We start from the raw sequence: 26766 nt of genomic DNA, 5'->3' as shown, positions 1-26766 counted from the left end.
CGCCTTTCTCGGAGCTGGTCTCTATTTCAAAAGAAGGCTGCTCCTGTAGGAATAAAATATGAACACTGGTGTGGGGTGGTAAACAAGTCCCTAGAAATATCTGCCACCCAGTTACTTCCTTCCCTTCTTAAATACCCCGAAACAAACAAATATTACTACAGCAGCTCCAGCCCCGTACAATTGTGAGAACACTTCATGCAAAAAACAAAGTAAAAACCAACAGAAAAAGAAAAACCAAAGCAAACAAAACCCAAACCCCAACCCCAACCAGAAAAGCCCTTCCCCGGCTATGCAGGTCTGGAAATCTCGGTGTTTCCTCATCACCCCTGGGAGAGGGAAGGGCTTTGCCTAGACACAATCCAGCACAGAGTCACCAGCAGTTCTCCGCTCCAGCAGGTTCCCAAGGTGCCAGACCTAATCCTGCCCCGACTTGCAGGCAGTGCGTGGAGCTGTGGGCTCCTCTCGTGGTCACCAGGCGAGCGAAAGGAGAGGCAGGCCCCGAGGAGCCTCTAACACAGGTCTGCCGAGGTTCGGCTGGGTGCGGAGGGGGCAGTACTTGCCAGCCAGTGCCAGGATTCCTGGATTTCCCAGGGTTACTGCTGTCCTTCCCTAACTTATAGCGGCAAAGAGGGCCAAAAACCCAACAAAACCCAAATCCATCAACACTCCCGTAAGGTTACTAACTATTTCTACACAGACACTGCTTTGTCATTCAGCACAGGGCTAAGCATGCTCCTAGGCAACTACGGGGGCGCAGCGGGCGCCGTGGGGGGACACAGCTTTCCAGGTTTCTGTGGTGCCTCCCTCAGGCCTTGCTCAACTCCTATGACTAGACAACATCTATGGTAACTCACAAGGTTCCCACAGGCCCCGCAGGGCACCAGTCCCAGCACGCTCCAAATGCCTCCCGCTCTCGTTTAATCTGGCCAAGGATGGCAAGCTGGGACCCGTACCCTTCGCAAGGAATACTGCTCGGCTGACACGGAGCAGGACACCTCTGTGGACTGTTTCCCAATAAAAAATAAAAAAAATAAAAAAAAAAGAAAAAAAAAAAGAAACCAAGAGCAACTGCGATTTGCTCCATTTAATTTCAATTAACTGCAGCCCTCAGAGGCCAGGAGAGATGCCAATCGAGCAGTTTGTTGGCCATCCCCTCAGGGATGTCCCATTTCTCAAATGCCCCTTTCCCAATCAAGCCTCTACTCTTCTCAGCTTAAAGGAATTTGAACAAGTCATTAAATCCCACTGTGTTAAACTAATAAGAGCTTTAAAACCTGCAGTTCCTTTTCCTCTGGAGGATGTGACTGAACAGTGGAAAGGACACACGGCCAGGCAAGCACCCTTCTCTGCAGCAGGGACTCTGCTACCTCTGGAAGCTCCTGACAGTGACCAGTGTTACTGGATCCTGTTAGAAAGACAGCCCAGTTAGGGCTGGGGAAGAGAAAAAGGAGCCACTGTTGTCCTCAGTGTGCTAGAACCTCTCCTCCCTCCCTAGGTGGGGAAACAGGCAGCTTATTTGCAAAAGGCAAGTGGTTTCCTAAAAAACTACTGAAAAAACCGCAAAGGCTGCTCAGCCCCTTCCCCTAGAAAACTGTAAAAACGTTGGAGACACAGTGTGGCAGCAGGGAGGCCGGGAAGGCAGCACGGGGACAGCTGCTGTCTCTGGACCGTGCCACAGCCATGGCAGGGTCCAGAGAGGTCTGGCTGTCACTTGTAGATGCTCCCTGTGAAGGTTTCAGGAGCTGGGGTCCTCTGTGCTCTGTCTGGGCGTTCAGTGGGCAGTAAGTGGCTGTGGCTGGTCTCCACACTGTCCAGGCAGCTGCTGGTATGTTGGCGTATCCTGCCCGAACAGGCCTCGGGGCTGTTCCGTGACTGTAATTGCTGTCAGTGACCAGTCCCAGCTCGGGCTCCCCTCCGCCGGAGGCGTCTCCTCTGAGCGTGCTGCTGCTCAGTTGCTCTCTACCAGCTTGGCTAGTCCCTGACGGATCTCACTGAGCTCAAATATCTTCACATCCATTATCTCGGCCACCTTGGTGACCTCGTTCTGGATCTTCTCCCTCTCGGCCAGGGTCTCCGCCAGCGTCTGCTCAGCAAGATGAAGGCGTCGCTCCAGTTCTGCGTTGCACGCCTCCAGCTCCTGCCGAAGGACACAAGTGCGGTGAGGTGGCTGCCCCAGCACTGATACACGCTGCTCTCAGACCACCACCCTTATCTCCGCAAAACAGCCCTGCTAGCACCCCAGCGCCAGGCTACCCACACCCAGCCAGCCCAGTCGCCATCAGTTCTTTCGCCGAGGGACCTCCCTCTCTTGCCAGCACCCCGGCATACACGTGAGCAGATGTTCCCCAAACCCAGGCATCTGCCCACAGCTTGCAAAGGCGTATAAATGCACATCTCCTCACACGCCTATCTTCTCCAGGTCTGATGGCATTTGATGTCTGGAGATATTTTTCTGCCCTGAAAGCCAGTGCCTGTGATTGGGGCTGAGCCCTGCAGCAGATCCCCTTGTTCAGCAGCTTGGAGGTGAACGCAGGCAGGCAGTTCCCCCAGAGACCGCACAACAGATCGTGCTTCCATCTGTGTCCTTGCCCTGAGGTGCAGAGCAGCTTGCATCCCTCCTGCCAGCCAGCCAGAGTCAGAGCTCTGCTCCCCAGCCATCCCTGTCCATCCAGCAAGGCAAGCAGGACTTCGGAGAGACAGAGGGTCACAGGACATCAGGGGTCCTGCTCCAGCCTCATGTCAGGGGCTTCTGCAAGCTCTGGGGGAGAGCACGTGAAGGCTGGGTTTGCCGTTGCCTGCCGATTGTGCCCCATGCCACGTCTCTGAGGGATCCAGGGAGGGTGGAAGAAGGCAGGGACTTAGGCAAGGACCCGTTCCCATCATCCAGAGGCAGAGATAGGCGTGGCAGCTCTGCGGCATTCACTCTTTGGCTCAAAGGAGAAAAGGGGATGGATCCCTCTGCTCTGAGTGCAGAGGTGCCCCAGATCTGCCATCCTCACCTGCAGCTTCTGCAGCGTCTCCTCACGCTCACCCTCTGCTTCCCATCGGCCACACTTCTGGCTCTTTAGCATCTGAATCTCCTAAAACACAAGGAGGAAGAGCATCAGGTCAGACCCACTCCTGTCCCAGTGGGGCTGGCTCGCTCCTACCACATACCCCAGCCAAGGCCCCTTCCCTCTCTCCAAGGATCACATAACCACGCTCAGCTCCAAATTTTAATACCTGCCTTATTAACCTTCTACTTCTGCTGTACCCGCTACCTCCCGCTAAGCTGTCAGTCCTCATCAAGATGACCGGCTGAGTGCCAGCATGTTTCAGAGGTCTCTGCACCCTGCTGCGTCCTTGTTCAAGATCAGATCCCAGGCTTTTGGGGCCAGGGTCACTGCTCAGCTCTTGGGTGAAAGCCTTTGCACACCTTTGCCTTGCCCCAGCGTTTTCCCTCTAGCCTGAGTAGCTCTGGGGAGGGGGGAGACAGCCCTGCTCGCTAAGGATCAGGAACGCCAAAACGCCTCCCCTCCCCAACCCCTGCTTTGCGGCTCCGACCCTGAGGCTCTGTCCACCCACCCTGCAGAAGCACGGCCGCCAGAGAGCCGCAGATGTGCAAATCAGAGAGATTCTCTCCACATCTCCCTTCCATCACAGCCTCTGTAATTAAAACGCTGCTTTAAATCATTCATTTAAATGCAGTGAAAGCGAGAAGCAGTTACTACACTAGAGGCTAACTGCAGCTGCAGATGGCTGAGAGGGGAAGGGGTAAGACGCATCCCTGGCGTTTGTGCCGTGTCTGAGACTCTCCACTCGAGGCTATTTGCAGGGGAAACTCCCAGCACGTTACTCTCGCTCAGCTTCGCCTCTCTGGGAGGGGAGACCGCCGAGGGGGCTGTGCTGGCTTACAGAGGCTCCTGGCTTGCGCAGGCAGCACGTGCAACGGCGCGAGAGGCCCTCTGATCTCATACAAGCTGTGGTGACAGACGGGGTGTTGGTGATTGACAAGCCGCCCAGCCCCAGGCTTTACTCTGTTTTGTGGGGTATTACCTCGTCTTTAGCCTTGATCAGTAGCTCCAGCTCCTCCAGGGTTTGGCTCAGCTCTTCCTTGTTGTTCTCGCTGGAGGAATCGTGAGCACCCTGTGACTCCAGCTCTGCTACCTACACGGAAGCAAGCACAGGGAAGGCGTGCTCAGAGATCTAGGAATGTCCTGACACCTTATCACCCACAGTCACTCTCTGTCACGGTTTGGCTTCCTTGCAAACCCAACCAGGCTTACAACAGGATAGCAGCTCCCACCCCGGGGCTGCGCGGGAAAAAACGCTCTCCTGTTCCGCGTAGATCACGCACAGAAACGCATTGCGGCAAAGCTTCGTCTAGAGACTCTGCCTCCGCTTTCTCCTGCGGTCTTGCACTTCCAGCAAAGCCTCACTGGTGGGCATCAAGTGCGTGAGCCTACAAAGCCACAGCGACGGCTGGGTCCAGCTCCATTTGCATCCTTGGGCAGAGGTTGCCGAGGGCAAGGGAGTTACTGCATCTCAACCACGGCAGAGCTGGGAGGAAGGGTTTGCCCAAGTGTCCTCCCCATTCCTGAAAAACGCAGCCCAGTGGCTTAGATTATTCATGAAGAGGATTCATTTTTAAAAGCTCATCAGAAGGTCTGCGGCAGCTATTGCCGGGACCCACGTTCTCGCAGGGCCTGCACTGAGCTCTGCAAGAGCAGCTCCAGTGACGGGTACTGTGCCATAGGCAGGGCTCGGACCCTGGTGTGACGCTCTCGCTGGGGCAGCAGGGCAACGCTGCCTGGACTGGGGCTCTGCCAGGGCCCACCGAAACAGTGGTTGTGAGCTGCCAGGCCACCACCACCCAGCTCTGGTCCCGGAGTGCTCCGGTTTAGGGACAACCATCTGGACGTTTCACTGAGTTACAGTTTCTTCTGAGATTCTGCAAGAGCCCCCAGGGGTTGCCCGTTGCCCAGGGCTCACAAAAGGCTGGCTCCTAGTCCCCAGCTGTGAGAACAGCTGCCGAACAGCTGTGTACGCACAGGGCGATGGCAGGGAAGAGCCAGCTCACCCCAGCCAGCCCCCAAACCACACATATATATACGCACAGCCACAATCTCTGCTGTACCTAGGGCAGGCTCCTGCTGAAGAGGAGAGAATTTGCTCCGAGCAGCTCTTTTACTGTCTGACTCCAGCACTGAGAGTTAGCAACGGGCACAGCGAGTCCTGGGGGACGGCTGTTTGCTGCACAGGCTGGCCACACAACAGCCATCAAGTGGAAACAGCTGTTAATTGCTGTGAATCCCTGCTGTCTTTTCAATGAGCTATCTAGAAGTGAAATGGCTTTATGCCTTCTCCAAGGCTCCAGAGTCCTTTCCCAGCCAAACCCCAACTGTCCTAAAACCCTTTCCCCAAGTTACTCCGCAGTTCTTCCCTCCCAACAAACCCAACCGTGTGACTGTCACTCCTCTGCCCAGATGCACACAGGCCTCCTCAGTTGATCTGTGACCCCTCTGATATTACGTAGGTCAAAAGATCCTATTATTCCAACCGAACAAGGGCCTGTTTGTATTGCGCCACCCGGGTTTCATGATGTGGCAGCTTGGATTCCAGCTAATTATAGCAGATAGAGCAATCTTCATCCTTCCTGTCAGCAGCCAGAAGATTGCCCTGATGCCCAGCTCAGGGGGAGCGCGGGCCTTAGTATCGCTGGCAGCTAAGAACTACCCCCAGAAAATCTGAAGGGAAGCTGGTATTCTTTGACTTTGTGCTCCGGCCTCCTCCCTTTATCCACGGGGACTCTGCACACCCCCACCTTGCTCTGCAGAAAACAGGAGCTCTTGTGAGAGCTCCCTAGTTACGTGGCCTTATTCCTTGACATGTTTTCCCTGCCAGGCTCATGCAGCATCCTGGATTTCCTTCTTATCTCCTGCTGACACCCATGAAAACTGATGGGAAAATGGGGTCAAGGGCACCATCTGGCTCTGGGACAGGGCTTCCTCTGACTTGCTCTGCAAGTGCCCTCCCATGCTCACCCGCTGCCGCAGGGTTTCCGTCTCCTCCTGATAAGCAGCCAGCTGCTTCTTCCACTGGTCCACGTTGGCGTTGGCTTCATGGAGAGCAGCGACGAGCTTGTTGTTGTTGTCCTGGAGGCTGAAGAATTCAGCCTCCCACTGGACCTCACTCACCGAACTGTGAGAGAGAACACAGGGAAGAGCGTGCAGGAGAGTGTTAGAGAGTCTCGGCATGAAGATTTCTTCCCCCAGTGCTAACACGCACTGAAACCACCCTCTTGGAAGCACTGGGCAGCTCCCTGTTTTCTATTTGGCTTTCAAATCACTTCCCAAATTTAAATGCTTCTTCCAGCCCTGAATCTGCATCTCTTTCCTTTATCCCTGGATAATATTTGACTTTGAGGCCATGTGGGCTTGCTTGAAACAGCAGAAACCACACTGTGAGATTAATGGGGTGGGGGGTGGGGGGAAGATACAGCTACTATAAAGGAGCTTTGCAACGTGGGACTGTGAATCCATTTTAAAAATCTTTGTTAGATCTGAGTTTGCTTTGAATAAAACCCTACCACCCCAGAATCAGGAGAAGGTAGCAAAGGACACTTGCTTTTGATTTAAAAATATTCTAAGTGTTCAGCTGGGAGCTCAAAGGGAGCCACAGGGCAGAATCCAGCCCAGAGTCTTTTGAACAGACAAAGAGCGGAAGCAGGAGGGACTTTGCTGGAATCATCAGGGGAATTAACACAAATGCAGCCTTGGGCCAGCTGGAAAAGCGTGAACATCTTCTGGTATCACAAACTACTGATCTGTAGATAACTGGCATCAACTCGTCCCCGCTGTGGGCACAAAGCATTCTCCTTCCCACGCTGCTTGAACGGCAGATTTCACCTCCAAGCTGGAATAACTTTCTACTGGGGAAGAGGGGAAATCGGTACAGCGGAGGGCTTGAGCAGCAGCGGACATGGGGCATTATCAGCTACCTAAAGAAGTACCGTTGGGTCAAAACCATTTGGGATGGCAGGGACATGCACCAAATCAGGACAGAATGGACAGCTTAGGGCTCAGGAGCAGAGAGCACTTGGGGCAACCTCACCCTTCTGAAAGCATCTTCTTCAGCCGCTCCTTCTCTGTTGTTATCTCAACATCGGCACTTTGGCTCCGGAATAGTTTATCTTCTCCTGGCCCATTGGAGCTGATGATGGGGCTGGGAAGTACCTGGGGGATGAGGAAGAGGAGGTTATCACACAGCAGTGAAGATAGGCCACGTGGCCACAAGGCCTCTGCAAACTCATTCGCAGCCCGGGTTCACGGGGTTAGTTCTCAGTCCCTGTACTCTTGTGAGAAACGCTGGCTTTCAGTCCTAGCCCTTAGGTAGTGCTGTGCTTGTCTGCGCGACCAGGGGTGGTGAAGGTCCTCACTTACGGCTCAGCAGCACCAGTCGTGACATAGTGATGTCTTCAGAAGCGATGCGGACACAGGGCTTTCTCTTGGATACGTAGGTTAGTGCTTAGCTCTTCCAGCAGCTGCCCTGCTCCCGCATCCTCCCTTTCCCTGTCTCCATGCCATGCTGGGGCAGCGATCCCAGTGCACAGACACCCTGAGCAGGTGGGCTCACAGCTTGCACGCACCAGCTATTCCTCCCTCCCGACTTGAGGTACTGAATTCTCTGGCCCTCAACTTCCCCTTGACAAATGCCAGCGACGTTACAGCCTGTAACCCGAGTCCCGCGGCCGTGGGCGACGCTCCCAGCTGCTCAAGCCGGCCGTTTCAAGGGTTTGCTGAATTCTTAACAGGATTTTCTTGCCGGTTCTCAGAGCAGTGGAAAGACTCTAAACACAGACCTGCCAGGCCACGTGGGTTCAGTGGCAAGTCCAGCTTCTGTACCTCGAATTAAGACACCAGGTGCCATTTGGATAGTGTTTTTCAGGCTCAAGGGAGGGAAACTGCTATTGCTCAGATGACCGTGGCACCCGCTTTCCAAAGGTGTGGGAGAAGCAACTCGCAGCCCCTGCACCAAAATACACCCTCCTCTATGGCTCTATGTTCCTGTGTACATCAGAACTAGCAGAGACAAACAATTTGTCCTCCCAGGCTGGAGGGAACTGACAGTGGAGCAGAGATGAATATGCAGAAGCCAAAGCAGCCTTTACATCCTCCGGCCCCTCCAGAAGACCCTGCCTGCACGGTCTCCTCTCACAGCAGGGAAGAAGCTTGGCACTGACAGGGCAAACTGAGCTATAAAAAGACTCTCTGAGCAAGCAATGAGCCTCTGGGATCCTAAGTTGGGGGCTGTGAGACCAGGTGGCTGGTGAGCCTGCTGGAATTGATAGGTAGCCCTCAAATGCCTGCGGTAAGGACAGCCACCTGCCTTCGGAGTCGGCTGACATCTATAAATAGAGCCGGACAGGGCTATGAGATGTATTGAACGGCAGCTCCACGAAGCCTTCCAGAGCGTGATTGAGGAGCAAGACCTGTAAGACACAACCCTGCCTCACCTTTACCACAAGGTGGGGAAACGGAGGCAGGGAAGGGGCAGAAGTTTCCTCTTCTGGTGTATTGAGCCCCTGTGAGCCCAGCTGAGGCTGGTAACAGTTGAAGATGCTCCACACTGTTTTGTTGCTTACATTATACTCTGTGATGGGGATGCTAAATGGGATGGGGATTGGCCTAAAAGGTACTAGAGGACAGAAGATTGCTGCTGTCCTGGGATTTCCTCAGCTCTGAAAATCTGAAGTCTAAGTAAACTAATGCGGATGCAGAAAATGAGGGAGCGCTGATTTAATTTCAGGAGACAGATCCGCTCTCTGCTCACTTGCAAACAGAAACACAATCAATTATTCAGGGATGAAGCTCATGTTTGACACTCTACTAACGCAGAGCGTGAGAATCAGCCGCGGGACAGAGGGAGAAGGGATGATGGGCTGATGTACGTACAGACTGGGGACGGCAGGCCGAGGTCTGCACGCCCACGTGGCAGGGGACGCTGCACGTGTCACTGTGTCAGCACGCTGGCTGCGGGCAGGGGCCGTGCATGCTTGTGTCGGAGCTCTCCCACCGCCAGGCAAGGCGGGCTGAATGGGAGGAGTGAGTGTGGGTTCCCATTGTGGCAGTTTTAGCACTGCTGAGTCAGATAAGAGAGAACAGAGGCTTAGGCCATTTCCCTGATCTGTGTTTAACCTTCACCTTCTGGCCTCCTCATCCCTTCTGTCACAAGTTGCCATCGCAGCACAGGAGAGATGAACATGTCCATTTGTGGCAGAGGATAAAAGGAAATATCTCTACTCCCAGCCTCCATCTCCTGGCCAGGGGGGATAGGGATGGAAGCTGCAGCTGGCCATAAATCTCCATCTTGGGCAATTATTACTGGCCAGAGTCTTACCTAAAACTTTGGCTCTGCCATGAATCCTCTGCCCTACTCCCTTCTTCATTTGCCACCCATTAGGATGGGGCTTATAGTTAGCAGGAGCCAAAGCTAGGCAGATTTTCCCCATTTTTGCACCCCACATGACATTTCCAGTCTCTGCAGAGCCACCGCCTTCACCTCCCCCTCTTTTTCCTGCAGGCCAAGGTACTGTTCACACTCCCTCCTCCTCCTCTGCTGCCACTCCATCTGTACTCAGCCCAGAGAACGCAGTGTCCCCCATCCTACAGCTCCTCTCCTACTGCCAGCAGCTCTGGGAAACGCAGAATCACCTCTGGAGCGAACTATTTGGGACGGCACCTTCACCATCAGCACTGAACTGCTTCACCGTGGGATAAAGCAGGGCAGAGTTCCCCACAGCTTGTCCTCTCCCTTCCGTCCCACTGCTGCTGGAGTTGGTTTAGCTACGCAGGGAGAAAGGGAACAGTTGCGAATGCAACACACGTGAGAACGATCCGTGATGGGCTTAAGCTTTCTGGCTTGGTCTCCTGGGGAAAAAGAAACTGAATGACTGGCTGTCATGCGTCCCAAGGAGGGGAGTGATTTCTACTCTCACAGCACAGCTTCTCTTCCACAGTGGAAATATGACAGAAACAGAAGTCAGGACAGCACTCCTCAGTCACCAGGTCTAAGAAATCACTTTGTCTTTCCATGGACCCCCATGAACAGCACCATCACCTATCATAGGCACTTGGAGAAAAACCCCCTGCGGCCCCAGGAGAGGAAGAAGAATGGTTGGAAATGCCACGCATCTCCCTTCCTATGACCTTCAACCAGGTGTCACGCACTCCTGCATGCTGCTTGCCTGTTATTCACACTGAGCCCGCAGCTCTAGAGAAACACAACAAAACCCACCAAAATAAAAAATCCCATCCACCACAACAAGAAAAACCCAACAAGAAAAACCTCCAGCATGGCTTTATAAGACACGGAATAGTTTTGACGGTTTAACTGGCAAAGAGGGAGGAGCGCGAACCTTCCCAGGAGCTCCACTTAAGCACTAAGTAGTTAACCTACTTCATGTGTTTCAGCTGAGTGACCTCAGGGCCACAGGTGTCATCAAAATGTGAAGCTCCAACCTCAGTGTCTGGCAAGAAAGCTCTCAGGGAGAAGGGGATGAAAGCAAGAAGTTACTCGGGGAGATCAGCACAGTGGCTGCTTTCCCCAGCCGTCATCGCTCTGCAGCGAGCTTTACTCACGCCTCTTTCCGAGCATTACCTGGTGAGATGTGATGTTCAGGGCAGGATTGGTCAGCTCTGTTTTATCCTGGGACTTCTCCCTCGCCAAACGGGCAGCTTCTTTCACTTCCTGGAACTTCTCTGCAAACTAGAGGGGGGTGGCAAAGTCACTCCGGTGCTACACTGAAATGCGGAACGAACTAGAATTGATGCCTGGGTTACACCCCTCTTTGCAACTCCATTCAACATGCTTTTTAATTTCTCTTCAACTAACAGTAGAATTCAGGGAACAGCCCCTTCCTGCCCTGGCCCATGATTCTGGCACTCAGGACTGTGGGATTAGCTGAACAGCAATGACAGAAGTTGAGCCTGGAGTCCTAATTCGTGATGCTCAAAACACTCTGCAAATATTCCTTTTGAGCTCTTCCTGCATCTTGCGTTAGATTTTAGCATGGCAGGTAGAGCATTGCATCAGGTTCCTAGAGTCTCCCCTTCAAGGGGGTCAGGGACGTTCCCCCTGCTAGCACCAGCTTTCTGCCGGCAGCTGCAGCATTACCTGCGAGAGGTGTTGCTCCGAAGCAAAGCCCAACCCATAGACTGTGTTGGCTCGGCTGTCTGCCCATTGTCCAAATTTCTGGGATGTCTTTGTGAAGGTCATGTTGGGGGTAATAGTGCTGTTGATGATTGCCTGCAGAGAGAGGCAACAATGAGAGTCAGAGAAAACTCCAGCCTGCTGCCCTGGGGCGGCGGTGTGGGATCGACCAGCCCTGAGTACTCTAGGAACTAGGCGTAGAAAGGTCTGCTTTTTAATCTATAACACAACAGTTTAGGCTTTTGGTGACCAAAAGTGTTTCTAATCTGGCTTTGTGGCATGAACAAATCTCAATCATCTTGTCTATTGAAAAAGGAAAAAAGCCTCAGTACCATCAGCTTCCTCCATTGCTGGAAAAGAAGATAAGAGACAGCGTGTCTCTGGGGACTTAACAGCTTTCTGATGTTCTCCATTTTTGTGGCAAGTAAGAAAAAAAAAAAAAAGAAGGGCTTAAAGAGCAGTCAGGACTAGCTATTACAAAACACTCTCTGCTGGTTAGGGCAGCAACAAAATAAATTGCCTGGGAAGATTGCCAAATCTCTGCATTGGACGCCTTCAAGAACAGGTCAGGAAAATGCCTATCAAGAATGGGTTAAGAGAGAGTTAATTGCGTTTTGTGGAAGCGACTGAACAGACCACCTCTGAGACTCCCTCAACCTCTGTCACTTCATCGTATCTACAGGGGTCGGTTTTAGCATAGGATAAAGGCTCTCAGAAAAAGCTTGTGTTTTGCGCACGCAGGGGGTGAGGTGAGAGTGGGGCAGGGAGGGACGACATCAGACCCTGGGGCACACGCTTCACCAGCACGGATTCTAGCGTCTAACACAGACACTCGAGCACAGAGGCAGTGTTTTACCTTCCGTTCCCTGCAGTGAGGATGCTAGAGTGCCCACGCTGAGAACTGACCAACTTGACACCAAAACCATCAACACCAGAGCAGACTTTGACTGGAGAAAAACCTGCTGTCAAGCTCGTGATGCTGCCAGCGAATCCCCCCCTACCTTGGTGCCCCCCACGCTGATGATCCGGTACACATTGCGCGTGGCATCGTAGAAGTAGGAGACGGTCAAAGCGTGCTTGCTGGCAGGGATCCAGTTCCGTTTGGTGGCAGGGTCGATCTGGAAAACATGCGCCCTGGTGCTGAAGATTGGCTGCTCCCTGCAAGAGAAACGGACAGGGTTGTCAGGGCAGAGGGGAAGCTGAGCAACGGGGGAGGCCCATCGGCTTCCTGGCACTTGGGTTGCATTCTGCACCGCCAGCAGCACTTCTGCTATTCGCCTTCTCGCCAGGGATCTGTGACACTAGGTGCTAAGCACTGCAGCCCCCAGGGACGCAGCGTGTCTCGACCAGCAGCCCCGCACTGAGCCTCTGTGCAGGGAGTAGCAGCTCCGCACTGTCCAGGCTGGCATCGTCTGGTGTCCCTTCTTATCTGGGGAGTCGTGACCCAAGTTCTCCACCATTCCCGTGAGTTGCTTTTCCAAGACCTCTGGGCTTCTCTGTGCTCTCGCCAGGAGCCCTCCACATTCTTGGCACTCTTCTAAAGCCCACTTTAGAAGCTGGGGGACTGCTGGCTGATGCCCCTGCAAAGTAAAAGCCCGTGGCTGTTTATGCCTCCTATTTGCTCACCATCCAGGCAGCCTGGCGACAGCAGCTTTCACTGCACGCGAGTGACCTTGGTCTATGAAAACACCCTTGGTGCAATAACAAAGCTACCAAGGGCGTTTAACCTACAGATACCGGTTTTTATCTTCCTCTAGAGCTTCTCTGTCCTCCCCTGCAGTCATCAGACATTTCCAAAGACCACAGCCAGGTCATTCCAGCAACAACAGACTGCGCCCTCGGGTTAGTAGTTCTTAAACGCATGTTTGCCCAAGGACGGGCACAAAACTTGCAAGCAGAAGCGCAAACAGGACACGGCAATCTCATGTTTGGGGCATACCTGATGGTCCTTCACATCACAGTTGGTGTGGCAGAGTTATGCTAATGATCAGAGGTTATATTATTTTTAGCTTGACTTGAAGCTTTCTTTCACCATCCCTCTGTGCCTTAGTGGTCAGTTTGGTATTCGGTTTGGTCACCAGGTATATGATTTCTCTGGCTGCTCTATTATTTGTACTTTATAGGATATCTCCAAACCCTAGTGAAATGGATAGATGGAGGATGCATTTGGGATGTGAGAACAAAAAGCCCCTTCCTCTCAGCACAGCTCTTCCTCCCTTGACTCACGCTTGGGAAGCACATCCTGCAGTGAGGGGTCACATCGCAGGATCAAAAGCAAGTCACTTCACAAAGAATTAAAGGAAACACTTCACCGCACAACGCGCAGCTGCTGCAAGACAGCACTGAACCAAGCACTGCCCGGATTTTGTAACCGGTAATATCTGAGCTGAAATAGGAGTTGAATCTCAGGCAGCAGGACGGAACTTGAGCTGTTCAGGAGGCAGGAAGGAATGTCTCCATGACACAACAGTCCAGGTGCATCAGGTCTTGGGGTCTTTGACTTTGGTTAAAACCCAAGGCGCCGGCCATTGCCACGTTCCTTCCCCAAACCTAGTGAAATCTGATGTGATTGGAAACATCCCACACCCCCGTGACAGCTGCCAACGAGGCAAAATCACAATCCTGCTACACGCGAGCTCCCGAAGTCCAGACATTTCTATTTCCTCCCCATTCCAAGCCCTCACAGCTGCAACGAGCAGACCTTCCCATCAATCCAAAGACCTCGTGCTTTCTGAACCCATCACCAAAACTTAGGAAGAAGAGAAAATGCTCCCTGCTACCTCCCAGTTTCCAGCCTGTTCCCAGGTTACAGCCCTGGCTCAGATTTCTTACTCAGAGGCAGGCTCCAGGAGGGTCTAAACTAGCCCCTTCTCAGCATCCCCTCTGGCTGGTTTTATTCATTCACAGTCTGTTTCTGGAATGAGATTCAAATTTTCCAGGCTCCACTAACAGACACTAAATTTTACGTGGGTCACGACTTATCCTTTGAAACGCCGTGTCTACAGAGTAGGGAAAAAGTAATGTTTCTGCACCTTAACCCCCATGTCCTGGGCTAGTGTCAGAAAGAACAGAGGAATGACATTACCTAGTTGTTGACATTTGTTAGTTAGGGTAAGACAGACTAGAGGCCAGTGGAGTTAGTATGCGTCTCCTCCAGCAGCTTCCTTCTCAGGCCTCCTAGCTGGGCTGAGGCTCCTCTTTGGTTTTGCCTCCACAGTGATTCATTTCCTAGCGATGGAAAAGTCAGCTGTTATTTATCACACAGAGCACAGAGCGTTCAACCAGGCAGCGTTTAGGGGCTTCGTTTGTCCCAAACTCACAAAGCTTGTAATTTGTAATGATTTCTCATCACCAAACAAGTTTTCTTCCCTGTCACGGGAGATAATTGGATGAGCTGCGTAACTGGAGTTAATCCCTTTGGCAGCAGGCGCTGGCCATTGGGAGAGGGCCACAGAGGAGCCTGGAAGGCTCGGGTTTGCAGTCACACACACGTGATGCTGGCTGCAAGAGGGAAAACCCTCCTCAGAGATCACCCCTCACATGCACGGCAGCTATTCCTGCACTCACTATTCATCAGCGAGGTCTGCACCCGGAGTCAGTGGAAACCGTCCTCTGACTGCGGCAGGTTTTGGACCCAGTGATATTTCAAGCAGCCCCTGCCGTGCACCCCTATGGAGCTCTCTGAGACGGGGGTCGCAGCCACACCTGGGCCTTCACCCACCACGGAGCCAGGCACGATCCCAGACCCCAGCAGCGAGGAGCCCCTGCGGCTGCCCTGGACTGCCTCCCCATGACATGAGAGACAGCTGTGCTATTCATTTGCTTTGTAAATTAGTCTCTCCAGTAAATGGTCCCCACCCTGCTCTCCCCCAGATCAACCGAGATTGCGTATCTCAAAAAGGGAGCACAACGGTGAGAAAGTGAGTTTGCATGATGCAGGATGCCTGTTGAAGGGGTGGAGAGCCCAGATCTCCCAGCCTCTCTGCTAAGCCTGCCTTACAGCAGGTCAACTAAAAGTGTCTTAATACTTGGAAAACCCCACTGCCTTCCTACTGATCGCTCCAAGACAGGGGAGGCTCAGGAGGCCGCTTGGATGTCAACCGTCCTGTAATTACAGTGTCACTAACCACAAAAGCCAGCATTACTTTCCTTCTGAGCACCAGGAGTAGAAAATAAAATGCCACTGGGAGGCCTGGCAGACAGAAGAAAAGCCCACCTTCAGAGGGGTTAGCTTATGCTTTTTCCGCTCCAGCGAGGCTGACTCGGCTGCCCCCTTGCCTGACATGCAGCCCCCGGGCAGGCACGCTCTTCTCCTGGTCTCAGGTACGCCAAAATATGCACCGCTGACGGTGCTGATGGGGAAGGGGGCTCTGCTTCTTGTGCCCTCACATAGTCACCGCTGTCTCGACACTCCTCATACGTTTGTTCGTGCCTTACGGTCCTCCCTGGAGCAGCACAACTTCATGGGGTCTGCGAGAGGTCTATCCCTTCCAGTTACAAACGCGAAAGTCTCGCAGACTCTCCGAACAGGCCTGCTGCCAGCTACACCAGATGTGCTTTGCTTCCAACAGGCAGCAAACTGGCAGCAACAGCAGCAGGGCATGTCGGCAACTTCACCTGCCTGCCTGGTGCCAAGGAGGGAACTCCCGCACCCATCTCCCTCTGAGGGAAGCAAACTCTGCAGAACCTCCTGAAATTATCTTCCACATCTCCCTTTTCCTCAGTGCAATTGGGAACAGCTGCTGCCAACTTGCACGTCCCTAATAATGGTGACTGGAGATTGCTTTACGAGGCCAGCACGGCTTTGCCTTCTCTGGGTATAGCGCCAGCCTGGCACGGGGACAGTGCTTTCTAGGAAGCAGTTGCTTCAGCTCCGTAGGTAACGCTCAGGAGAGCTTTGTGCTCTGCTTGGGAACAGCACAGAGGTGTTCATGCTCCTTTTGCAGTGCTCGTGCAGGAAAAAAAAGTCTTTGTTTTAAATCCATCAAATGATACAAACTGTATCCAGCTAATACAAGAATTTCATTGTCAAGGATACTGGCTAGCCTGGAAACCAGCCTTGGGGTACTCACTCACTTGTCTGACAAGGTTAAAGCAAATGCTACAAAACAAAAGCTCTCCTAGAGTCCAAGTGGAGCACAATAAAAAACAGGAAGAGTAGGCAGCAACGCAAACCAAGAGAGGAGGAAAGCAAGAAAGCCTGCAAATCTAGGGGCACATCTCTAAGAAGTCACAAATGCCTTATTAAATGGAAAATGCCTCTACCTCACCCCTTCCACGATTCCTTTAGCAGCAAAGAACGCGGGCAGGGTTTGACGCGGCTGAGCGCAGCCGAGTGCATCAGCAAGGTGGGGACACGGGCAGCGCTGCGGGGCACTGGCGTACGTGCCGAGGGAAGTTCAGAGCAGGAAAAGCACAGGTGCTGAAAGCCAGATCCGAGATGCACGAGCGGAGCCATGCCTGAGGAGCACCCGCCTGCGTTCCGCTTGCTTCTGGCCAAGCTGCTGACCCCTTGTTTCCAAAACCACTACAAAGCATTTAAAAATAGTCCCACAAGTGCCTAGGATTCAAACTGTCATGTTCTCTCTCCCACCACAGCCCTCTTTTCCCCTGTGTTTTAAGTGTATGTGCTGGATACACCACGCATCCCTAAACGCTGACGCTTCTTTTCCTGCTCCCAGCTGGGTGTCCCCATAACAACACAGACAGCAGTGAAAAGGACATGTGTAAATAAAACCACTTACATCCCTCTAGGGCTGTCCTTTGGGGATAATTAAGAAAAACCAAAGCAAATGACTCGAAGGGACAAAGATCTGGCTGAGACACAGACATGATCAGCAAGTGCCTGATGGCAACTGGAAGGGATCCAGGTCTCATCGCTGCCAGGATTTGTTCCCAACCCAGGGGGGAAGGGCAAAATTCAATATCCCATGCCCTGCTGATAGCTTAAAAATGACCTGTCCCCCATGAATGTTCCCTAACACTCCAGCAGCAGGCTCCCAGCTACCAGCAGCTGAAAGTGAAAAGAAAAGACGATCTAACTAATCTAGCTCTTCCTAAGGTGTTCTTCACATCGGCAAAGCACCTGGCTCCAGGATGCTGCCCAAGGAAAGACCTCAATGACTCCTCTTGTGGCTCCTCCTTCCAGAGAAGCTGGAAGAAGGTCACTGGGTGTTTGGGAAGGACACGTAAATATAGGGTACGGATCAATGGTTTCTGATTTGCTCACCAACTGGAGTCTCTGACTCAGTGGTCGTTACGATGACACGTAAAACCACATGCTGGTCTCGTTTCCACCTTGGTTCTTATACTATTCCCCTCTCTACGGCATCCAAATTGATTTCTTAATGAATAGCTGCTTATTTCAACCATTGCCAGGAAAGCAAATCATTATTTGTCCTCTTAATTTATGGTCTCAGCAGAGTACCAAAGGACTGAGCAGGCTAAAGGAACCAAGTTTGCTAAGGCTGGGTGAGGGACCTCGTCAGGTTAGGACACACCGACGCACTGCCAAGACCCCGGAGGAGAAGCACGCCCTGCAAGCACCACCCTGTGCCAAGGAGGTACAGATGGCAGCCATTCAGTCCCTTGCACCAGCGCCAAGTTTCACCTAGCAGGGGAACAGCAGGCATAGAAGGTGCCAAATACTGGGGAAGACTAAAACCAGCGCTGCCCCCTCTGTTCTGTGTGATCTGAACACAGAATCATGGAATCACAGAATGGTGGGGGTTGGAAGGGACCTTGGAGGTCATCTCGTCCAACCCCCCTGGCTTGAGCAGGCACACATATGTCACTGGATGCATGGACTGTCCTTGAGTGTCCTGCCTAGATGTGGGCTCTACCCTCCTCCTCGCAGGCACACAGGCCTCTTCCTAAGCAGGATCTTCTAAAATACCCCAGTGCTGCTACAGAGAGAACGCAACAGAAAGGGAGATGAGCCACCTCCCGGGGAAGCCTCTCCAAAGAGGGACCGCACCATCCCCTGCGCAGGAGACAGCATCAGGGACCGGTGCCAGGGTCATCCATGATGCACCTGCAACGCGTGGGATCGGCACGTACAAGGCACGGCAGTGACGCAGGCCCACCACGCCGCAGTAAAACGACGTCCAAGCCGAAGCAGAGCTGCCGACACCAGGCTGCTGGGAGCTCAGCTCGCCAGCCCTGCCTCAGAGCCCATCTCGCACGGAGGGTTCCCCACGTGCATCTGCCGACGCTTTGAGCAAGCCACCTTGAATCCCTCTGCTAGGTATGGCTTTAATAGGGGGATTTCAGAGAGTCATCTCTCTAATCCTCACCAGAAAAATACTCTCAAACCTGCAGACGAGTCCAATAAGGGAACAGAAGTAAAAAGGTGAAGAGATTTTTTTTTTATTTAAGCCACAGGCAGAGCTGGGAACGGGGCATGTTCCCCACTGCGTCCTCCAGCCTCCTGCCACGAGGTAATGGTGTACAGTCCTCTAAAGAAATACCTCCCGTTTTAAGGAATAGGTTAAAGGAAGGGACAGACCACCTTTGAAAGAGCCATTCAGCAAAACATTCTGTGTCTGAATTTCAGTAGCACAGTGTCTCCTCGGAGAATCTGTATTTTATTGCTTTCACTTTCTAACAGAATAGAATCATAGAATTGGTTAGGTTGGAAACGACCTTTAAGATGACCAAGTCCAACTGTTAACCCAGCACTGCCAAGTCCACCATTAAACCATCTCCCCAGGCACCACATGTACATGTCTTTCAAATACCTCCAGGGGTGGTAACTCAACCACTTCCCTGGGCAGCCTGTTCCAGTGCTTGACAACCCTTTTGGTGAAGAAATGTTTCCTGACATCCAGTCTCAGCCTCCCCGGCACCTCCTCTTTGTCTTATCACTTGTTACTAGGGAGCAGAGACCAACCCCCCCCTCACTCCAGCCCCTCTCAGGCAGCTGCAGAGAGCGAGAAGGGCTCCCCTCAGCCCCCTCTTCTCCAGGCTAAACCCCCCCAGCCCCCCCAGCCGCCCCCCAGCACACTTGTGCTCCAGACCCTGCCCCAGCCCCGCTGCCCTTCTCTGGACACGCTCCAGCCCCTCAAGGCCCTTCTTGTCCCGAGGGGCCCAAACCTGAGCCCAGCACTCGAGGTGGGGCCTCCCCAGGGCCGAGCACAGGGGCCCCATCCCTGCCCGGCTCCTGCTGGCCACACCAGTGCTGACACAAGCCCGGGGGCTGGTGGCCTCCTTGGCCACCCGGGCACTGCTGGCTCATGCCCAGCCGGCTGTCAGCCCGCACCCCCAGGGCCTTCTCCGCCGGGCACTTCCCAGCCCCTCTGCCCCAGGCCTGGGGCGCTGCCTGGGGTTGGTGTGACCCAAGGGCAGGACCCGGCACTGGGCCTTGTTAAACCTCACACAACTGGCCTCGGCCCATCGATCCAGCCCGTCCAGGTCCCCCTGCAGAGCCTTCCTGCCCTCGAGCAGATCGACACTCCCGCCCAGCTTGGTGTCATCTGCAACTCCCTGAGGGTGCACTCGCTCCCCTCGCCCAGATCATTAATAAAGACATTAAACAAGACTGGCCCCAACGCTGAGCCCTGGGGGACACCGCTCGCGACGGGCCACCAGCCGGATTTAACTCCATTCACCACAACTCTTTGCGCCTGGCCATCCAGCCAGGTTTTTTACCCAGCGAAGAGTTAGCCATTCCAGGGGCATCTCAGGGTATTTCCAATGCAAATAGCACCTCTTTGGGAAAAAATCCTGTTTGACAGTTACAGGGTCTCCCTCCCTCTCTTCAGCAGGCTCCTAAACCGAAGGGCAACTGCTAAAACAAAGCCCTCCTGCCAGACCTCTTCAAAAGGGAGAGAAAGAAATCAGGTTTTTATTGTTTGCTTTAGATCTTTTATTGCATCCAGCGATGTCTTTGCTCGATAGCTCCTACACCGGCTGTGGGGAGGGGTCTCTTTCTGACCGCACAGCTGCATTTGACTTAGGCTTTGTCCTTGTTCTCCTCTGATTTTCTGTGCCATCTGAAAGATTTTTCCCACTGAGATCTTTTCTTTTTTTCCTCTTCTCAGTAATTCTTGCCTCACAATCCTGTCTGCCTCCCTGTGACATGCCCATTTAGTTAACCGAATTACCGATCACATCCTGCTCACCTGCCCCCACCCTTTGCTGCATGACCAGAGAGAAGAAACCTTACGTTTGCTCTGGAGGAGGAAGCTTTTAGAGTCATCGTTCCCCAAATTTATACTAATGTTTCTGTCCTGTTTTCGGTTCCAGCACGAGGCGTGTGACAAAAGAGCAGGATTCAAACCTAGACACAAGTATAGAGCCTTATGAGAGAGATTTGGTGGGTGAGACCAAGTTCAAAGCACTCCAGGAACACAAATAGTGAATAGGTCTGAGGTTTAGGAATAAAGTCTTTTAGCCACTTCAGGCAGCAGCTGGAATGTGCTGGGGAGGCTGAGCTCACTCCTCATTAACTGCATTTGCCTCGGTGCTCCTGGATGGGGTTCAGCCAAGGGCATCTCTAGGAAGCCCATGTGCTGCTCCCCAGCCTGCACCTCCTCTCGCTCACTGCAGCTTCTCTTTGCAGGGACCTTCATTGACGCATCAGAGAAAGGAGCCTCGCCGCACTGGGACGCGGAGAAGACAATCACTTTTAAAATACTTTGCATGTAGCCAGCTTGTGGTCTCCCTTCATCTAAAAACCAAGCCAAAAATGCCTTGCAAGAAATCACAAAGTACCAGATCAGCAGAATCATTTGCTTCCGTGGACCACGGGCACCGCAGTACTCAGCCACAAGGGCAGGGAAGGGCTCTGGGGCTGCGATGTTCCTGCTGACAGCAGCAGGACACCTTCAGAGCACAGAAACCAAGGAACGTAGTTTCACACTGATCCCTGTGGCTGGGCTCAATGTGCAGCCACAACGAGCAAGCCCCCAAAAAAGAGATCCTCTTCTGATAAAAGGCCACAGCAGGAGGTAAGAATTGCCCAGCCGCTGTGGCGGGAACTTCGCAATTCTCACTGCAATCTTCCCAAAAGTCCTTTCTCTCTGCAAGGTCTGGTTTCCTGGATGGGTGTTCACGGGGCAGCTTGTGCAGAGCAAAAAGGGGTATGTGAGAGCATGGGAGCATGAAAGATACGTGCCTGAGCTCTGGCGCTCAGCCCGCCGCCACGCTGAGTCAGCCGGGAGGCCGTGCTGGCTGCGTCAGGGCCAGGGCTCTCCCTTCTGCTGGAGCCCCAGCCAGAGCGCTCGGGTGCAAGAAACCCCGCAAAGCAGCACGGTCCGGGATAATCTGAGGGAGGGGTGGGGGGAAACGTGTTTCAGACAGAGCCCCGTATTTCAAAAGGCAGAACTGGAGCACAGAGAGGGCATGAGAACCAATCTCCTCCTCCACTGCTGTCTGTCTTTGTTTCCTTTTATCTTCCCTCAGCAGCTTGAATAGCTGCTGACTGTACGTCAGTGCTGGTTGGGGAAGAAGTGTGGGTTAATGAGAGTCAAACCTCATCTCTTCCCCTTTGCATTTCTCCCCAAAGTCTAACCCTTCCTCTGAGCCAGCGACTGGGTGTAACCCCCTCCAGAGCCTATGGAAACTACTGCTTCACTGTAAATGGGTGCAGAGAGCGTGCTTTGATATCGCCTACCCAGGGTTTGGGCACAAGTCCCCAGGACACCGACTGTTAGGCGCCAAACTGCTTCGGGAGTAAAGTTTGGGGGGGCTGATTCCCAGCCCTCTGTTCTAAACACCAGGCAGGTTTTCAAGCCCTCTTAGCTGCAGCTTCGCTTTCATTCTGTGCTGCATAATGTCACCTTGGGGAAAACGCACAGATGCCGCTTGCGTCCAGGTGGGATTGGAGGAGACTTCTACCCCTCAGCTGCAAAGGGAAGGTAGAGCGGTGCAGCTCCAGCTACGGGAGCTGGCTAGGGTCTGCTTTCCCTTCTGCCTCCCCCAGCTCCCAAGAGATTACCCGGCAGGGCTTAGCACAGGAATGAAAAGCAGCTGCCTCATGGCCTGTCTGCAGATAAAGGGCAGCAAAGGAATCCTGGCGGAATACGCTCCTGTTGGATCAGCATGGGGAACCGCGACAAGCACGCAAGGTCAGACGCAGAGGCAGGGCGTCAAGGGCGTTTAAAGACACAACACAGCTGAGAGAGGTTTTAGGGTTTTTCACTTTTGGAAACCAGTCTCCATCTCCAGAGCGTCTTGGCTGCTGAACGCTATGCTACTGGGTGTCTACAACACAATCTGTGCATTCACCTTCCCGGGACAACTGTTACTCCTGCTGCTGAGCTTCAGCAGCTCTTTCTTTTGAGAGACACAGAGCCATTACTGGAAGCCTGTACAGCAATTAAAGTTCAAAACCCCAGCAGAGCCAGACTGCAGCTAAGCAATTCTTTATGCATTCCAGAAAATACATCCAGTCATAATTAGAACCAGAGCAGTGGAGATACGTGCACATTTCAGAATGCTCCGTGCCTCCAGCATGTTCTGCCTCCGCATCTTCACTGGAATCTGCAGGACCCACAGCGCTTCCAGGCACAGATGCCTGCTCAGCTTCACTAGAACAAGTCCCCAAGACCTGCTGTTTTCCACCTGCCCTTGCTGGAGCTTTAGAGGCGCAAGGAGCAGCCCCTCTGGCAAGGCCAGTTGGAATTGCCGGTTTAGCAGAGCTCGGTGGGATGACAGCATAGGTAAGAGTGGGCAAATTCATTTGCCTGATATGTGACAAGGAGGTAAACTCTCTACTGCTCAAATTAAAGGTGGCAAGTTGCACCTACCTGTACTTATGTTTGCCAGTACTATCAGCTGAGAGTCAGGGAAATGGGAGCAAGTGTCTGCCAAGGACTGAGCTAGGACCTAACTAAACTCACCTCCCTCAGGATCAAGCGTTATGTCCAACCGTCCCCTTCAGAGGGCAAGTGCTGGTGCATTAATACATACCGTACAGTGGACACGAGAGCCCACGGAGAATTTATCCGTGAAAACCAGAACATGATGTTACAAAGAAATCTAATACAGAGGAATACGAGCAGAATCTCTGCTTTAAAAACCAGGTAACTAAAATGAACTGCCAAAACGTGATGTAAGAGGTGATGCGCTTTTAATCTCTGTTGTATCCAGAGGAATCTAAATGCCGCTGAAAGCTACTCACTCTCCCCGTGTGATCAATGTACAAGCAGAAAGACACTTGTATCTCAGGAGTTAAGTGGAAATAAGGAATTTGGGGTGGAAACGTCATCTCTGGCTTAACGACAGTCTTGCTACTACGCCACTATAATTACACAGCGACGTCTAAGCAGATTGAGGTGGGGACACCCTCTCGACGTCTTCCATGGGAGCTGGCGACCCTCTAAAGAACTCCCCTAGCCGCTGGGCGTACCCGCGGTAAGTCCGAGGAGGATTCATCCACTAGCACTAATAAAGCGCTAGTCCCAAACTATCTGCTTGTTAAACCCTTCCTAGCAGTTCCAGAAGTTTTACAGTAACTTTATGGATCACAGGAAAAGTTGCAGGAAAATAGGGACACTTTGTGATTTAACCTGCATCGGCACACGTTGCCAGCTTCAAAGGATCTCCGCCACATTCACGCTGCTGTCACTTTTGATCCTTCGCCTCTGCCTTTTCTGCCTCGTGGATCCGTGTTTGACTGCTCAATCGCTTTATCTAGACAGCCCAAGAGGAAAATTAGCAAAACAAGCCCCTAAGAACATCATTTATTTCTCTTGCATTGCCAAACGCATGCGTTCGGAGGGAGCGGATCACAGGCTCCCTGCAGGTCCACTGTGCTTTCAGACAGCCACCAAGAGTTTATTGCACAAGAAACTCACAACAACACGTCCTTAAAGTTGCACGATTGAGACTTGGAACTAGGACAGACATTAAATACCAGACTAAGCTCCTATTTCCATGCCAAAATCCGCTGCCACATCCATGCAGCGTTATTTCACTCTTGGAAAACCCAAGGGGGATCATAAGCTAAGTCATCAGGGATTTTTGATCAGCTACTTGTTCATTTAGAAACGCAAACAGGATCCATTTTACCGAATGCCAAAGTCACAGGAGCCACACAAAATCCCCGATTTCTAACTTCTGGAAAAGTTTGTGAACGCGACCCAGCTCCAGTCCTCCCACCCAGCCTCCCAGTTTGGATTTCATACAACATGTAGATCACGAGAGGCTTCCCTTACAGACGAGTTTATTTAAAGAAGTTGCAGAGATTTGCAATTCCCTACTTTGTAGCCCGTAAAATAAAAAGCAAGCCTAAACTTTAAAGCTTGCAGTGTGGAAAAAACGCAATGTAAAGACTTCATTTCTTTTGCAATTACCTTAAAAATAGCTCGGCGGCCACAAATAATAAAAGCAATTCAAGAATAATAAACTGCCAGGCTCACCCCATCGCTGCCTGGGTGTCAGCTTCTTTCTCTCCCGTCCTTTCTTCAGCTGCCGGGGATTCTCTCCACGTTTTGATTTATTTCTCCCTTCCTCTTTCTTTCTGTCTTTCTCCGGATCCGGATGCTCTTTAAATTTCCTCCGGAATTTCACTTTGAGATCTTGCTAGTTTTGCTGTTGGCTCGAAACGCCCAGCAACGCCCGCGGGTGCGGGGCAGGAAGGGCAGGGGCAGCCGGAGCCCCCCGGAGCCAGCCCCAGCCGCCGCCCGGAGCGCCCGGCGGGGACCTCGGGCACCCCCGGCCGCCGCAGCTCCCCCTCTCCGGCTCCCAGGATCCCGCCTTCCCTTCAGCATGGGAGGGGAGCGCCGGGGCGAGGTGGTGCTTTGCGAGCCCTTCCAGACAAAGCCGGCTGCTGCTCCGGCAGCCCCGCAAGTTCCTCCCCGCAGCCCGCGAAGTGCGGCCACCTCCTGGGCGCCGTTTCTTTGTTCTCGCTCTCTCTTCTTTCCCTCCCCGCGTCCTCCCCCCGCCAACTGCCCCAGCGCCGTCACATTTCTCCGCTTCTTCTCCCGACTTTATTCCCGGGGCTGGGGCCGGGGCCGGCTCGGCGGCACCACCTGCCGGGCAGAGCCGGGCAGAGCCGGGCCCGGCTGGGCTGGGCTGGGCTGGGCTGGGCTGGGCTGGGCTGGGCTCGGCTCGGCTCGGCTCGACCGGACCGAGCCGGGCTGGGCTGGGCTCGGCTGAGCGGGGCCCGGCTCGGCTGGGCTAGGTTAGGCTAGACCAGACTGGACCAAGCTGAGCCAAGCCAGGCCCGGCTGGGCTGGGCTGGGTTGGCTAGGCTGGGCTGGACTGAGCCGGGCCTGGCTGGGCTGGGCTGGGCTATGCTCGACCAGACTGGACTGAGCCAAGCTGAGCTGAGCCGAGCCGGGCAGAGCCGGGCCCAGCTGGGCTGGGCTGGACTGGACTGGACTGGACTGGACTGGACTGGACTGGACTGGGCCGGGCCTGGCTCGGCTGGGCTGGGCTGGGCTAGGCTAGGCTAGGCTAGACCAGACTGGACTGAGCCGAGCCGAGCCAAGATACTCGGGCAGAGATGGGCCCGGCTAGGCTGGGCTGGGCTGGGCTGGACCAGACTGAGCCGGGCTTGGCAGGGCAGGGGAGGGCAGGACTGAGCTGGGCTCATCCAGGCTGGGCTGGGCTGAGCTGAGCTGGGCTTGGTTGAACCGAGCAGAGCCAGGCTGGGCAGGACAGGGCATGGTGAGCTGGGCCAGGCCAAGCTGAGCCAGTCCTGCACTCACTGCCCCGGGCCCGGCTGGGGCCCCCGGAGGGTTCTGGCAGGCTGGATCCCAGAACTGCACTGGGATTTTAATGGGCACTGGCTACCTGTGAAAACCAAAATTGTGTTCTTTTTTCTTAGCCTAGACATCTATCAGAAATAGGGAACTCTTTGTTGTTCTGTCTTTCATGAAGTCACTTATACAAGGGGAAAATTAACAGAAACCATGAATACATTTTTATGAAATGGGAAAACACCCTGGCAAGAAGGGAGGCTGAAAAGGCTTGGTCGAGCGGAGCAGATCATTGGCAATCGGCCACCCCCAGCGTGTAGCCAGAGGAGGGGATGCAGTCCTCAGCTGTGACACCCAGGCACTGAGAGGAGAGAGGAGAGGGATCCCTCTGCCCAGGTCTAATCCCCACACCTCTGCGATGCCCAACAACTGGAGAGGGCTCGTGGGATAGCCGTGAGAGAGAACAAAACAGGCTCTCTATTGAAAGAATAAAAGTGCTTCATGTGTTCATCAAAGAAAAGTGACTCGATCATAACCGTAAAAAACTTCCTGGTGCTTTTCAGTTTAGCCAGCACAGGTGTAACAAGCTCTGAGGGCTGGAGGCAGGCGCTGAACAGGTCAGTCTAGGAATAAGAGGCGCTTTTAATCATGAGGGTAGAGCTGCACCAGCAGCCTGGCCTCGTGAAGACAACAGAAGGCCAGACCAGGAACAGATCTTTGCATGCCTGCTCCTTCTCAGCATCATCTCCAACAGGTTCGCAGCAGAGGCTTTGCAGACGGCAGCTGCTCCGGGCGCTGCTCGTGTCCTGCAAAGCCCGATGAGCATCCAGCCTGGTGTTTCCACAGAAGAGGACAAGAATGGGGGCCTGCTTGTGAACTCTGAATTCTACCTATTCTGTTTGTGAGAAAAATGAGAATTGACCAGTAT

General features: G+C 53.3%; 1 protein-coding gene across 2 annotated transcripts; it reads right to left on the bottom strand.

Moving 5' to 3' along the window:
- On the bottom strand, positions 1–25129 carry HOMER3 (homer scaffold protein 3). 2 transcript variants are annotated; one of them, XM_064469247.1, is made up of 10 exons: positions 24555–25129; positions 14276–14418; positions 12192–12348; positions 11155–11286; positions 10639–10746; positions 7093–7214; positions 6024–6180; positions 4036–4146; positions 3000–3080; positions 1–2137 (listed from the first exon to the last, which is right to left on the bottom strand). In XM_064469247.1, exons 2-10 carry the CDS (start codon positions 14287–14289, stop codon positions 1949–1951), a joined length of 1071 nt encoding a protein of 356 aa, XP_064325317.1. In that variant the 5' UTR covers positions 14290–14418; positions 24555–25129; the 3' UTR covers positions 1–1948. The 2 variants fall into 2 exon arrangements, with proteins under 2 accessions (XP_064325317.1, XP_064325318.1); XM_064469248.1 differs by lacking the exon at positions 14276–14418 and having other exon boundaries at positions 24555–25127.
- Positions 25130–26766: the final 1637 nt, after the last annotated feature.

The sequence above is a fragment of the Phalacrocorax carbo genome, chromosome 19, assembly GCF_963921805.1.
Source record: "Phalacrocorax carbo chromosome 19, bPhaCar2.1, whole genome shotgun sequence".
Classification (NCBI taxonomy): Eukaryota; Metazoa; Chordata; class Aves; order Suliformes; family Phalacrocoracidae; genus Phalacrocorax; species Phalacrocorax carbo.
This window is presented reverse-complemented; position numbering and strand designations above follow the sequence as displayed.